A 16,079-nucleotide genomic window follows, 5' to 3' on the forward strand; every position below is an offset into this window, starting at 1 on the left:
CCACAACCCCAGCCATTACGCTAACGGCTGGTTCCCATACCATTTTTTTTTTTTAAGAGATTTTTGCTATAGGTGCATGAGTTTACCAGAGACAAAGAAAGAGACAGAAAGTGAGAAATCACCCCTCAGGGGGATGGCAATGTTGTAGTCCCTTCTCCTCCATTCTTGGGAATTAGGACACATATACACAGCTGCCCCACAAGAGTTTTAAGCCACCAGGTCTGGGACTCAAACCACGGTTGACTACATGGGAGTCTAGTGACATAAATATTATCCCATCTGCTGGTCCCACCTTTCAGCTTTTCATATACAAGAATTGAACCTAATGAACACAGAAAATTTTCAGTTGGCCTTAAAATTAATGGAATGTAAGTGCTATCATTTACTTAATTTCTTATTTTCTTTAAACATTCAGTAAGTGAGAGAAGGAATAAATATAGGTAGCTATGGATTGTTAAATGTGAAAAAAAAAGTGTATTAGCCTGGCTGAGGTAAAGGTAAGGGAATTAGGTGGTATAGGGCAAATGATGTTTTAAGCAATTAAATACTAGTTTCAGTAGTTTTTATTTTATATAATAGGCAAAGAGGTAATGAGATTCTTGATATAGGATGTAAAATGATTCAACTGGTGTTTTGGGATCATGTAGGGAGCTCTGTATGGGAAAAACCAAACCACAGAGAGTCTAGAAACAGATATAGCATCAAAAAGTTTTAATTACATGTCAAGAGTTGGACCAGCATGGTATATAGGAAAATAGTATATAATGAGGAGTCAAGTAGAAAAATCTAAAAGTGGGAATGAAGGAAGACTTTAATAAATAAAAGACTGGGAGCCAGCAGGTGGCATAGTGGTTAAGACACTGGACTCCCACATGGCTGATCGCAGTTCGAGTCCTATACCTGGTGACTTTAAAATCACACTGGGTGAGTGTGCGTGCATGCCCAAAATACCAAGAGAAGAATGGAGGAGAAGGGATTGTGGGGTGGTCATTCCCTTGGGGGGAATGGGTGATTTCTCACTTTTCCTCTCACTATCTCTATCTCTGTTCAATGAGTACATAAGCCCTAGGGCAAAAGAAAACTTTTAAAAAATTAAAAATAAAAGACTGATGTGAAGAATCCAAGTGTCATTTCTACCTTGGGCATGTTGGCAAGATTTTTAAGTACATATCTTATACTAGCTTACACATCTTACAGAAATTTTAGTTAGCATGACTCAGGGCAAAGGAAACTGCACCAAGACAGCAGTGTCTCGGTACCTTTCATTGAGGTTGGTGTAATGTCAGGCCTCTTACCCTTTTACCCCTTTTTGACCATAGTTTGCTCATTTGTTAATAGGGGATAATAATTACTCAGATGTCTGAGGTTAAAATATTTGATAATTTCTTAAAGTTTCTCTAAGACATGTGGTTCTGGCAATCTGAGAGACCTAAAAAAGACAGATAGGCATGTAAACTGTACAGTTGCTTCCATAAAGCTGATGGTAGAATCTGTAACTGCAGATGCACTGCAGAGAGTAAGTACAGAAGAGCGGAATATGCCTAAGGAGCACCAAGACACCCATTTACCTTCATTTATTCATCAAGCACTCTCCTCCTCTGAGCACATGGCTAGAAATGTCTTTTCACGTGTACTAGGAGACATGTGAGGGTGTTTGTTGCAGCACCGTGTATAATAGCAGACAGTGGGAAGCATCAGAGGGGAAATCTATCTGAGAATTGACAAATAGAATAAACTTCACAAAATTCATATTGTGAAGTACCAGGTAGCACATTAAAATATATGTTATCCACATATATATGTCACCATACATTCATTTTTGAAAATGTTGAATAGAAAGGTCTATTATTTAAAAATACATAATATAAAATTATCTTTGTAAAAAATTTAAAATATAAGTCCAAACCAATATTTGTTGTATTCCCTAAATGAAGCCATGGATATAAAATCATGCTTGGGGAAAGTAAGTCAGAGCTTCTGCAGGAGAATTGAGGGACTGGATCGAGAAAGTAAATAACGCCATTTTAGATTAACCAACAGCATAGCTGGAGGCAAAGGCGAACCTGTTGCTTTTGGTATTTTGGACTTGCCTGCACATGACCCAGTGGGTTTTCAAATCGCTGGGTTCAGGACTTGAACCATGCAGCCATGTGGGATCTAGCCACCTTAACCACCACGTCACAAGCAGCCTCTTCATATAACTTTTGATTCCCTCCAAAACATAAATATAAATAGCCTATTGTTGACTGGAAATCTTGTCTATAGCATAAACAGTAAATTAACTTTTTTTAAAAAGATATTTTCGCTATAGGGCACATGTGCTCTCCAGAGATACACAGAGAGAGATAGACAGAAAGTGAGAAATCATCCCCCCAGGGGGGATGGCCACACCACAATCCCTTCTCCTCCAGTCTCTTCTTGAGATTTTGGACACACATGCACACATGCACGACATGAGTTTTAAGCTGCCGGGTTTGGGACTAAAACTGTGGTCTACTATGTGGGAGTCCAGGGATGTAACCATTATGCTATCTGCTGGTCTCATCATTTTATATGTTATATGTATTTCATGCTGTATTCTTACAGTTAATTAAACTGGAGAGAAGAAAATGTAAGTAAGAAAATCATAAGGAAGAAAAATCTATAATACTGTACTACATTTTTCAATATATTTATTGAAAAAAAAATCATGCAGTAGTGAAACCAGGCAATTTAAATCTATGTTGTTCATGGGTCAACACTAATGCAATAATATCAAATTGCTTAGGTAGGCTGCAAGGGTTAAAAATTTTTTTAAAAATGTCAGTTGCTTTTGGCAAATAAGGAGTTATTGATAACAGGGAAACATATTTCATGTGGTTTTCTATGCAGAAGCTAATTATTTTAAGCAAGAAATAATATAGAGTAGCAGTAGAGAAAAACTATTTTAGAATTCCACTCTTTATTCATTTATTCAGCAATATTTTATTGAGCTACTTTTGTATGTGCTAGTCACTATTCTAGTTACTTGGAGTAAGTCAGAGAATTTTTATCATCATGAAGCTTATAGGCTAATGTTAAATGGAAAATGAACAATGAATATAAGAAATAATTCATTATGTGGATTGTAAGCTGGTGAGATCCACTGTAGAAAAAACAACTAAGGGGGATCAGAAATATGAGGTTGAGTTTAAGTTTTTTTTACAACAGTGGCCAAAGTAGCCTCGCTGATGAGACAGTAAAGCAAAGACTTGACGGAGATAGAGGAGGGAAGCGAGGCGGATAGCTCAGGTAAGAACTATCAAGGCAAGACATCGAGTGGACAGAGTCCTGAGGAGTACTGGTATGTCTGAGGAATGGCAAGTCACAGTGACAGGGTTAGAATGAGCAAAGGAAGAAAAGTAGGAAAACACGTCAGAGAAGTTAAAGGAAGGGATGGGGCCTGATATTGTTGGAACTAAAGGCACAGCAGTTAAGGCCCTAGACTCCCATGTGGCCAACTGGGATTCAAGTCCCAGACCTGCTGGCTTGCTTTCTCATTTTCCCTTTCTCTCTCTCTGACCAAGTTAAAAATAATAATAATCAATAAAATTAAATACTTTTAAAAAATGCTATGGTAGGACTTAAGGTAGCCATAGAAGAGACAGGTTGCATGTACATTTTAACAGCATCACTGGGTGCTTTGTTGAGAATAAATTTTACAGAGTCACAGAGTCAAGGATACCTACCTGTCAGGACCTGGATGTTGTATTCCAGTTGGGAGATACTAACATTAGCCCAATTTAGGATTATAGCAGATGAGGCAGTAAGAAGTACTAGGGTTCTAGATCTAGCTGGCTATAGTCAACAGAACTTCCTAATGGGTTGAATGTGAAGTCAGAGACAGGGGCTTCTTAGATAATTCTGAGCTGTTCAGCTTGTGCAACTGGCAGGATGGAGTGGCCATTGCCTGGCAAAGAGAAGGCTGTGAATGAAGAATATTTTTGCTAATGAAGATTTCAGGTGTATGAATTTGAGATGTCTGTTAGGATAGTCATGTGGAAAAGTCATGTTAGTAGGATTGATAGAAGTGAATATAAGCTGGATGTATACATTTGAAACTCAATGTCTATCTGTCATTGATACTGAAAAGCTGAATGAGATGAGATGAGATCACCAGAGAGTGAACCCAGGAAATATAAGACAAAAGAACCCTGAAACACTATCATTAAGAAGTCTCAGAAGAGTGGAAGGAATAGCAAAGCGGCAACATTAAAGAAAGAGCAACCAATGAAGCATGAGGACATATGGTATAGTATGCATAGATCAAGGAGCAGAGAGAAATCACTTGTGTCAGATGCTGATGATGTGTTAGCTAGCCAAGAATCAACCATTGGAAAATAATCCAGCAGTTGGTTAGTTAGTGGAAAAAACCAGTTTAAGACGATCAAAAGGGCTGTCCCCATAGCCTAGTGATTAAGGAAGCTGGATCCCACATGGCTGACAGGAAACATGCTGGACACATGCGTGTGCATGACCCAATTCTGGCAAGATGGAAAAATGGAGGAAAAGGGATTGTGGTATGAGTATGCCCCATTCGGGGTGCTTTTTCCCTTTCCTTCTCTTGTCTCTCTCTGTTTTTCTGGTGAGTGCATGTATTCTGTGACAAAAAAAAAGAGAAGAAAAAAATGGGGGTCATAAAAATACATATTTTCAACAAATTAATTGGAAAGCATACAAAGTTTTTTATTTTTGTTTGTTTTTTTTTTTTTTTTACCAACCTTAAGCTGGAGGATTTTAGTACAGTTCTGCTGATTGAAGTTCTACATCTTTTTGTTTGTACAAACGAAACCTTTCATACATCATCTATTATTTCTAGTGTTTGAGTACTTAAGCACTTCTGTGATACAAACTAAAGGCAGTATCTATCTGGAGATTATTACATTTTTTCTAATTCCTTCTGTATATCATTAAGTTACATTTCTATCTTCCTTTTTAAGTGCTTCTAAAGTAGTCAACTTGTTTTTGTTTGTTTATTTGTTTTTGAGAGGTTTTTGCTATAGGGCACATGCGCTCACCAGACAGACAGAGAGACAGAAAGCGAGAAATCACACCCCAGGGCAGATGGCCACAACGCAGTCCCTTCTCCTCTGTTCTCCTTGTGGGATCTTGAGCATGCACACACACGCGTCCGGCGTGAGTTTTAAGCCACCGGGTCTGGGACACGAACTACAGTTGACTATATAGGAGTCCAGTGACATAGCCATTACGTTAACTGCTGGTCCCAGTCAACTTCGTTTTAATAATAACAGTAATTCATACTTCATCCATCTGTGGAATACTTAATTCACTAATTATAGTAATGAGTTCAATACATAGAAGATGTGAGAACAAAACAAGTGATTCTTAGTAAGAATCATGAAATAGGTTGTCAGGAAATAGATAGTCATGCATAGATAGAGCGAGGCAATTTACCCACATATAGCTGGATTTTGAGGCTCTATGATTGTCAGGCCACTATCCTAAGCACACTGACTTACAAAACCTGCCTCATTCATGACATTCTTTATGAAAGTAAGGAAGAAGACAAGAGGGAATTCCGGGTCAAGATATGAATCTCATTTTTCTCAGTTGTTGTTTTTGTTTTTGAAGAACTTGAGACTTGCTGAAGGGAGTCAATGAAGTAGAAAAGGTCAAAGATAAAAGGAAAAATAAACAGTTCATGCAGCCTGCTTACGAAGAAATTGTGAAGCGATGGGGAGACCCGAGTTAATGCCAATATAGGAAAATAGGAACACTATCCTCTTATTTTTAAAATGTTCACATCTGCTTATTTTATATAATAGTTTTGCTGGGGGAGTTTGTTGTTATTTTTTAGCTTTTTATTCTTTTATTCTTTTAACAGATGCTCTTAAAATACCCTTAAGGATTTCAGTGGGGGAGATTCAACCAGGCAACTATGGTTCTGATGACTTTGAATGTGAAAACACAGTATGTGCTTTAAATATCCGCAAACAGACATCATGGGATGATTTTTCAAAAGCAGTGAGTCAAGCTCTGACAAATCATTTCCAAGCAATCTTTTCTGATGGATGGTGGAGTCTGGAAGACATGACATTTAATAACACCACTGACTCCAGTGTCGGCCTCGGAGCAAGCAGTGTACGATCCATCTCACTAGGTATCAGCCATTCTACAATAAAGTCAAAGTTGAATTTCTAGCTTTGTTTGTGGGTTTCATAACCTGGTATTTACTTTATTGATTAAGCCCATTCAAAGCTCACTTGTGGCAGCTGCCAGTGCTGAAAAACTTAAGGATTCATATGCCATTATATAATGTTGCTTGTTAATATAAAAATGCTTTTATGCTTCAGATAACATTCAGAGAGTAAATAACATAAAAGCCCTTGATGTGGCTTTGTGATTGTGCTTGCTGTTCTAAATAAATGTAAACCGTCTACCCTGCAGCTACCTGCTAATGCACAAGTTCTCCCAGCTCCAAATTTGTTTTAGGCTCTGCAAGGTTTACTGTAGTGCATTAACCCCTTACCTTCAGGCCAGGTGTCCTAATGAAGTCTAGAAATGGAGGAAGCACCTTAAGGAAGACATGCTGAAAACTCCTTGTGGCATGAGTTGGGATAATAACTGGTTATTTCTACTTGATGGACACCACAAAGCAGACTCCAAAGAACTTATCATAAAGATAAGATTTAGGGGCCAGCAGATGGTGTGGCAGTTATGTCACTGGACTCCCATATGACCAACTGCGGTTTGAATTCTGGACCTGGTGGCTTAAAACTCATGTTGGGCATGTATACATGTGTGCCCAAAATCCTGGGGGGGAGAACAGAGGAAAAGTGATTATGGTGTAGTCATCCCTCTGGGGGGTGATTTCTCACTTTCCCTCTCACTGTCTCTGTCTGTCTGTCTCTCTAGCAAGTACATATGCTGTAAGACAAAAACCTCTACAAAAGAAGATAAGATTTGCTTTCTCCTGATCTTATTCAATGCTCTATTAATGTTATTCATTCCTGCTTAGTTTGTTCTTTCTTGGCACGGGAGAACTACATGTATGGGAAGCCTTCTTCACAAGGACTGTGCTGGGTACTTCATAAACCATTATTATGACAATTTCATTTTACAGACAGCTCAGGTACTCAGTGACTTTCCTGAGGTCACATAGTAAATGAGCAAAGCAGTGAGAATTCAAATTGCAGTCCGTGCGACAGGAAAGCTTGTACACTTTCAACAGTACCACCTTGCAAAAGAGTGGTCGAGGTTGAGGGAAAAGTGGGTTTTTACCTATGAATGTATTCATGTATCAGCTTATTAAATCAGAAAGTGTTTTATTCTGGTCACTCATATATACTAGCTTTTCACCAAAACTTACGTTACCACCAGTTTTTAGAGTAAATCATTCATCACTAACTTAGTTTCATGGATCTTTGGCATAATCTTTCAAATTATTGTTATTTTAATGAAATTGTTCTTATGTAATTAAATAACTCCATGAAGAAAACAAGCCATAAATGAATCTTTTTTTTTTTTTTTGAGAGATTTTTGCTATAGGGTGCGTGCGCTCGCCAGACAGACAGAGAGAGACATAGAGACAGAAAGCGAGAAATCACCCCCCAGGGGGGATGGTCACGCCGCCCGGCGTGAGTTTTAAGCCACCGGGTCCGGGACACGAACCGCAGTCGACTACGTGGTAGTCCAGCGGCATAGCCATTACGCTAACTGCTGGTTCCCCTCATGAATCTTAAGAACATATTTTGCTGACACAACAGAGTATCACTCAAATTATGATTCTGCCTAGGATTCTGATCAAGTCAGCAGGACCATTGTAGAAGGAAGTCGTCCTCCATGATTCCTTACCCAGCTAACCTGGGAACTGGCAAAGGCATATATGGACAGTCACCAACCTGGATAACTTTACCTCTGTGGACAGCAGATGCTAAGGCTTGATGGACTGTTCTAGTGTTCATGCTTATCCCCAGAGGTAGAGAGCATCCTGCCAGCATTTCAGATCTAAAAATCTTTGAGTTTTATGGGTAAAGGATTTAGATTAGTGCTTGACTGTAGCCACTTGATAATTGGTCATTATGATATTGTCATTAATGTATGTATGTAAGTGATTTTGCTGGATCTATAAACTAGATTAAAGGAATGTCAGGCCAGCAGATAAATGGAGTTGTAGGTGGGTCTGTGTGTGTATGGGATAATGCTGGAAGTAGATATTTAAGAATCGATCCATGGAGACCCAGCTGCCGTGGTGCTAGCTGGTAGGTGCTGATGTTACACAGGCTGAGGCCACATGGAGGCCTGTGTTCAATTCCCTGGCCCATCCTAAAAGCTGGTTATGATGGTACTCACCTGTAGATCCAGCTGGTCAGGAGGCTGAGACAGAAGAATTACAATATAGTGAGAACCTGCCTTTAAACAAAATAAAAAATAGATCTGCAGAAAGAGAAATAAGCACATACTTATGACCATTCTTTCCTTAGAGAAGACTGCTATGAAATGGGACTCTTTGTGAGCCAGGGGGAGCAAGAGTACCCAGACTGTGAGAAGGCTCGCCTTATTCTGAGCACCCAAAATTTTCTGGTTGTTGTTGTTGTTGTTTTAAGGGTAGAATCTAAAATTTTGCTGAAAAGTGATGCAGGGACCTGAACATAAGGTATCTTATATCTCAACTAAAGTCTCTGGGCTTTAAGAAGCAGTCATTGAAAGAACCAGGAAACAGTTTAGGTTATAATTAGGTTTGCTCCTGAGAATTTAACTCTAGAAATACTTGATTGAACAGTATTTTTGCTCTATAGGTACCTCTCTCAACACCTCCTAAAGACTGTTGAGGTCAGCAGATTGCAGGTCTTCCTTTTGACCTTCCAAAGCAAAATTACGAAGGAGTTAACCTCTTGTGTGCCCTTTTCATGTTCTATACATGCCTTTGATAATTTAGACTCTGGACTCTCCTTAGGGTTCTCATAGAGGAAAGCATATGTTTACCTTCAGGAGAAAAATGACTTTTAAACTGCCCTTGACACTTGATGTCATTGTTTGGAACTAGGAAATGTGCCGTGGTCAGCTGGTCAGACCTTCAGCCAGGCCCCATGGGACTTCGTGAGGAAGAACAAGGCAGAGCAGGTGACTGTGCTCCTGTCAGGTAAGAATGTTGAAAGACATCTTGCCTCCTGCCTGGCTCACAGAATCAGTTCTCAAGCCTGCATGTTTTGTACTGAATCTTCAGGATGCAAGCATGTGACCCCCAGTACGAAGTAGTTAAATTCTTTTTAAAGGAGTAAAAATCAAAAGCCATGATTTTCTGACACCTGCAATGACGTCTTTCCTGAGTGCTGATTCTTGCATTCCAATTACATCCCTTCTTGTAAACAAACCAGAGGCCAAACTGACTTGCTGTTGAGAAAGTGATAGAAAAAGTGTTAGAAGTGCCTTTCTTGCTGTCAAGTACAATGGATTTCTGATAGGATTTTCATAATGCTATAGGTTAGTTTTTAGTGAACAACTGCTAGGTGCTATAGCATGATTCAGGTATGACATCATATAATCCACTCCCAACCCAATGGACATGTATTTCTGTTTATCGCCATTTTATACACCAGGCACTTGAGACTCAGATTGACTAAGGTTATGCCACTAATAAGAAGTCTAGGAATACTTAGTTTCTTGCTCAGCCCATGATTCTAAGAGTCTGCTGATTTCATGATGGTTTTTCCATCCTTGGAAATGGTATCTTAAAATATTCAGTCTCACCTCTTAAGATTTTATTTTAACATTTGAACTATTCTTACTGAAGTTTTGAATTATCTTTTTCTTCTTTTTGTAAAGGGTAAAAGTTCATTCTAGAAGATTCCTTTAGACCTAAACAATGTACTGAGAGAGAATGGTAGAACTTGGGATGGGAGTGGGGGGAATGGACCTAAAAAGAGACCTCAGATTATGTATTAATGTTGGCTGAGGCTGAAACTTTCTGAGCGTTGGGATTACATATGGTAACCTTTGCTTAAAACTGGTAAGACACTGAACTCAGCACTTAGAGCCAGTGTTGGGGCTGGGGTCTGGAGGCTGCAGCTGTGGTTGCTGGGAGGCGAGTGGGTTTCCTAGAGGGGGTGGAAGGGACAGCTGGGGAGCTATTGGAAGGCCAGGAGCAGTGACTGTTTACCAGCCAGTACAAAGTGTGACAATATTTTCACAATAGCAAAGGCTCACTGGTACTTCCTGACCAAACATCAGCTCTGCCTTCATAAGTCACAAGCATATTTTATTTTATGATAGATTCTGTTGTGTTTTGATCACTTATATTTTAGAAGGAAGAGCCAGTTTTCCTTCTGAACATTTATTTCTCACAGGTCCTCGAGAAGGCTGCCTCAGTAGTGTGACATACGCATCCATGATCCCTCTTCAGATGCTGCAGAACTACCTCAGGCTGGTAGGTGGACACTGCCAAGTGCAGGCCTACACTTCCCAGACCTGCCACTAGAATAGCGAGTGGCCCGTTTTTGTGCTTACAAGAGTGCAAGCCTCTGCCCACCCTGTGCCCTATGCTCTGACTCTATTGCCTTCCCCCTGAGCTCCCTCATTGGCAGGCTGCCCGTCACTTACTCTGAATTTCAGACATTGATATCCAGGTGTCCATTGTCTGGACCCAAACACCTCCTATGACTTGTGAAGTGTTATAATGTAGGCTGGAGGGAATTTTCTTCTCTTCACAAGGAATTGGCATCAGATAAATAATCCTCAGGCCCAGCTATGGTGGCACAGGTGGTAGGGCAGCATGGTGCAATGCTGGAGCCACATGGAAGGCCCAGGTTTGGATCCTAGGTCAACCTAAACACACTAGATATGGCAGTTCACACCTGTAATCCTGGCTAACTCAGAGGCTGGGGAAGGAGGAGCACTGCTTGGTGAGACCCTATGGAAAACACGATCTCCTCTTCCACTCTCTCTCTCATTGGAAAAAAAAAATCATCCTCATCAATATAAATATCAAGTGGCCTTACTTTGAACTTTGTTTTTAAACTTTATTTATTTCTTTCTGTCATGAGCAAGCAAGAAAGAGACAAAGACAGCATCCCTCACAGGATCTGGCTGCCACGATCCATCCCCAGTCTCAGCTGGCCCAGGTCATGGGTGTGCCATGCTCACTATACTCAGGAAAGTCTCTAAACACAGACTCGGAGCTTCCATGTGGATCAACCTCATGTGGATCAACCTCCTAGAGGTTGATCCATTGCATTTCACCCCAATGGCACCATTGGCCCTCCTGTCATTTAAAATTGGAAAATTACACTTGTATTAGTTAGAAAATTGAGTTGACCATATTAACAGAAGTATTAGTTATAGCTTTAGTAGGATAGGTGTTTATTGTTCTCAAATATGTAAGTCCTAGTAGGTGAAAGGTACAGGGAGGGGGAAGGGTGAGGTGACTGCTGCAGGGTCTTAGCACGTTCTCTCAGTGCTCCCCTATCCCCCAGCATGCTGTTCGTGCAGCTTGGTCAAAGGCACTTATGCTTGCACACCCACATCCTAGGCTCGGAGGGCAAGCCCCTTCCTTTCAGAGGGTTTACACCCATTATTCCTGTCTGTATCTTTTTGACCAGAATTTAGACACTTACTCACACCATCTAGGAAGTGTTATCTTTTGCTGGGCAACCATGAACCCACTCACACTAGGGGGTTTGTTTCTAAAAGGAAGGGAAATATGATTATCAAGGGAAAGTGGCAAATTCTGGATACAAAATGAATACAGGTAAATGTCTCGCTGTCATTAAATACTTACAACATGCGAGGCAATTTCCTAAGTGCTCTTATGCATCTTATTTATTTTTAAAACATCCCTATGTGATAGATAATTTTATCCATTTTATAGATGAGGAAACTGATGCAGAGAGAGGTAAAATAATATGCTCAAAGCCATACATCTGTTAAGTGATGAAGCTGAAATTATGCAGTTTCTGATACGTCATGTCCATGTGCGTAAGATCTATCCAGAACTAATACTAATGGTATAAAGCATTAAGCAAACAATGATTTTGCTTGCTGTCTTAATTTAGACAGCCTTTAAGGAAAATAAATGAGTTAGATTATAACTCTTACAAAAGTTGTTTTCATAAACTATAAATTGATGTGTTTGTCTACACTTTTGATGAGAAGTTGTCAAGGGGCCAGCCAGCCTGTGACGTGGCAGGAAAAGAGCTGGATTCCACATGGCCATTGGTGCTCTGGATCTGGTGGCTAGAGGGATATACCTGGTGCGTGTGCATGTGTGCCAAAAGCCCCCCAAAAAAGGTAGAAATGAAGAGATCGTGGCATGACCATTCCCCATGGAGGATTCTCTCTCTCTCTCTCTCTCTCTCTCTCTCTCTCTCTCTCTCTCTCTCTCTCTCTCTCTCTCTCTCTCTCTCCCTTCCTCCCTCTCTCTGTCTCTGTCTCTGTCTCATGTGCATGCACATACCTCTTTCGTAAAATTTTGTTTTGAAGTATTCAAAACTCTTCCATTGATCTTTGTTAGGTTGAATTGGAACTGGACATTGTACAAGCACCCATAGTAGCACATAAACATTCAAAAGCCTTACAGTGTGGGAGAGGTGGTGTCTCCCCAACCTGATACTTTCACTTTTTTTTTCTTGCTATTTGATCCCCCTTTCCCAAAGCATCTAAGTTATGCCTAAGGGTTATGTGTGACAGGAAGGAGATGGGTCTCATTCCTTTGCTTAAGTGAAGGTTAGTGGTATAACCATCTGGTTTTCAGGAATGTGAGCCTCAGGCTCAGTAAAATCAGAGGTGGAACTGTGTCTTTCTCTCCCTTTCTCCTCTTAATTTCTCTTTACCAGGCAAGATTCCAATCCAGGGCTTCTCATTCTGTTTTGGTGGTAAAAATGAATAGAAAAACCATGCAACTAAATAACAACTGCATGTTAGTGTTTACTGACAAATTTGTGCTGTTTACTAGTCCCTGTATTTGTAGACTATTCTAAGTAGACTTCTGTGTATGCCTCCTAATGCTTAAAACATAGTTTGATTACCAGTGACCAATGCACCAGAGATTAAAATAGCATGATTGTTCTAGTCTCAATTTAGGAGTGTATACAAAGGGCTTTAAAAAATCTAAGCACTCTTGAAAGAATAAAAATTATGCACTTCCCCAATTACTTCAAAATTTGTAGGGACAGAAGCTCATAATAAATTATAATGATCGTGAATATTTCTTCTTCTATGAGCCACTTAAGTGGATCGGCTTTGCGTTCTGCATTTTTATATGTTGTTAGTTATTGAATTTAGTTGTTAGATAACTGTGTACTGAGAGTCTCCTAACTGCCAACAATATTTTAGGAATATAGCTATGTATAAGATACTTTCTCTGAGATCATAGATGTTACACTCTAGAAGAAGAAGGCAGATTTTTAAAAAATGATAAACATGGGCCAGCAGGTGGCATGGAAGTTAGGTTGGCTGGATCCTACATGGCTAACTGTGCTGTTCAAGCCCGAGACCTGATGGCTTAAAAAGCACACCGGGCACATGTGCGTGTGCTCACAATTCTGGAAAAATGGAGGAGAAGGCATTGTGCCATGTCCATTCCTCCTGAGGGGTGAATTCTCACTCTCTTTCTTGTTCTCTCTGGTGAAGGCATTTACCCTATAGCAAACTAAAAAAGAAAATAAATAAATACACACATAATATGATGAGCACTAACTATAAGAACAAAGAAAAAATAAAGCAGACAAGGTGATAGAGTGGGTAGAAGAAAGAAAGAGCTAGTTTAGTTGGTGTTGTTAGGCAAGACCTTTCTATAGTGCCATTTGCACAGAAAACTACATGAAGTGAAAGAGGTAGCCCTGTAGAGAGTAAAGAGAACGTCTGATACAAAGGTGTCTAGACAGGCCGTGAGGTCCGAAAAATTGCCAAAAAGTAGGTTATTGCAGTCCATGACAAAGACTTAATTTTATTCCAAGAAGCATAAGAAGCTACAAGAGGAATCTGAGCTATCGAGTACCACATCTTCCCCTAGGGCCACAAATAGCTGTAGAGCTTTGCGATGTGTTCATATTGTTGGAAATTGGCATAACAGATGTGCAAACAGGACTAGCTAACTTCTTTTTGAGCACTTGTGACATGCTAACCTCTATCCTAAGTGTGTGGATTATCTCATTCAGTCATCCTATGAGATAGGAATTTGTACCGGTTACTCACATTTTAAAAGTAAGTAAGCCAAAATTCAAAGTAATTTACCCCTCTCCACCGAGTAAATGGGGAGTTGAACATACGCGTCTACTGTACTCATGTGTGTAACAGTTCATACTAGTTACTAGCTCAATGATTAAGTAAAAATTGCAGTAACCAATTTTTACTGTGTGCAAATGTATCATACAGAAAGAATGTGTTAAGATCCTTACACAGGGGTCAGTTGGTAATGTAACAACTAGACCCCAGGCAGCCGCTTGTGTTCCTGGGACCTGGGCTGGCTGAGGCTGGGAGGGGATCATGACATGGAGACCCTGTTGGAGGTACCTTTCTCTCCCTGACTCTCTCTTTGGTTCCCTCTCTCTCATGGAGCAGATAAATAAAGAAACTTGGGTAGGAATGAATAGAGAATATCCCTGTGCAGAAGAAAACACATGGAATAAAGACTTTAAATCAAGCTTTTTGTTTCTGGTTTTTTGTTTTTGTTTTTTAAAGTGATATTATTTTTAAACACTTTCATTGAATTTTAAAAAGAATATAGGTTAATTTGAAATGGCCATCCTTGCATTAATAAGCAAAATATTTAACCTGAATGTGAATCACTAATACTTTGTTATAATAGTTGAACTTTTTTGTATTAACTTAACCCAAATATTCCTTTCAGCTGTTTTCAATTTTTAGTAGCTTATTTGTAACCTTGTGTTTTAATAATTCAGTGGCTATAAATAATTGTTGTATCAAAAAAATTCTTGAGTAAATCATACCACTCTGTGCACTACTTTAGTGTTAAGACTCTGAGTCCTCTGGGATAGGGTCGTAAGATTTTTCCTGTTGATTCTTCAATATGTCACACTAATCAAGAGTCACCACTAGGAGAGTCTAATTATTCTCCATCCATTACCAAAATAAATTTCCTACTTTGCCATAAAAATAATGTTGTAGGGACCAGAGATGGTATAGTGGTTATATCACTGGACTCCCACATGGATGATCACAGTTCAAGTGCCAGACCTGGTGGCTTGAAACTCATACCCACCGGTGAATGTACATGTATGCCCAAAATCCCAGGAAGAGAATGGAGGGGAAGAAATTGCAGCCTCACCATCTCCCTGGGGTTGATTTCTCACTTTCCCTCTTACCGTGTCTGTCTGTCTGTCTGTCTGTCTGTCTCTCTCTCTCTCTCTCTCTCTCTCTCTCGTGAGTGCATGTACCCTAGGGCAAAAATCTCTAGGGAAAAAAATGTTGTAAACAATTGTGTTGTAAACAGCTCATAAAAGCTCTATCAATCCCATTAGCTGGAGACCAGTTCTAGACTGATATTCTTCAGGCAAGGAGAAGCAAGTTTGGGTAAGATTCTAGCAGAGGAAGGAAATCAGTGCCCTAGTATGAAGAAGTAGTGGCTCCAACACCAATGGCATCTTTGACTGCCCTGGCAATAGTAGACAGAGATTCTGGACAGTTGATGGGTGTCAGCCCAGAGGAAGGGACGCTTTAGACTGAGAGAGGCTGGCTGACAAGGGAGTAGTTATGTTCAAGAGTTACGTCCTACAGTTTTATTTTTTAAAAAATAGCTATTACACTTGAGTTGTTATATCTATATCAAATGAGGACCTACCTTTAAATTAATAACCAAGTTTGATAAAGACTTTTGTGGTTTTAATAAGCTAATTTTTAAAAATACTATAGTGTATGAGTATTTCTGTGTGTTTATGAACTGTAATCCTCTAGAGTTCCCATTACTCCCTTATGCTATAAAGAGGGACCTCAGCCACTGCTGAAAACCCAGATTCCAGTTTTTTGTATTCCAAATGTTGGATATGCCAGTATTGTTTGGGGGAATTTGATGTCAATAAATTGACAGTATCTGTGTTATTCATGTTTCTAAAGTCATAAATAAATTAGTTCTTTATAATTGAGTA

The 16,079-nt window shown here is 39.6% G+C and overlaps 1 protein-coding gene across 1 annotated transcript in view; it reads left to right on the forward strand.

Annotated features, from left to right (window-relative positions):
* The window catches only part of CTTNBP2 (cortactin binding protein 2), a gene marked incomplete at its 5' end in the record, with an annotated part of 168,062 nt that overhangs the window by 94,363 nt on the left and 57,620 nt on the right, over positions 1-16,079 (forward strand). The window contains 3 exon segments of the mRNA XM_014593214.2: positions 5,864-6,139; positions 9,026-9,121; positions 10,326-10,405. Coding sequence (XP_014448700.1) covers positions 5,864-6,139; positions 9,026-9,121; positions 10,326-10,405 — 452 coding nt within the window.

The sequence above is a fragment of the Tupaia chinensis genome, unplaced genomic scaffold (assembly GCF_000334495.1).
Source record: "Tupaia chinensis unplaced genomic scaffold, TupChi_1.0 Scaffold139935_1, whole genome shotgun sequence".
Lineage (NCBI taxonomy): Eukaryota > Metazoa > Chordata > Mammalia > Scandentia > Tupaiidae > Tupaia > Tupaia belangeri.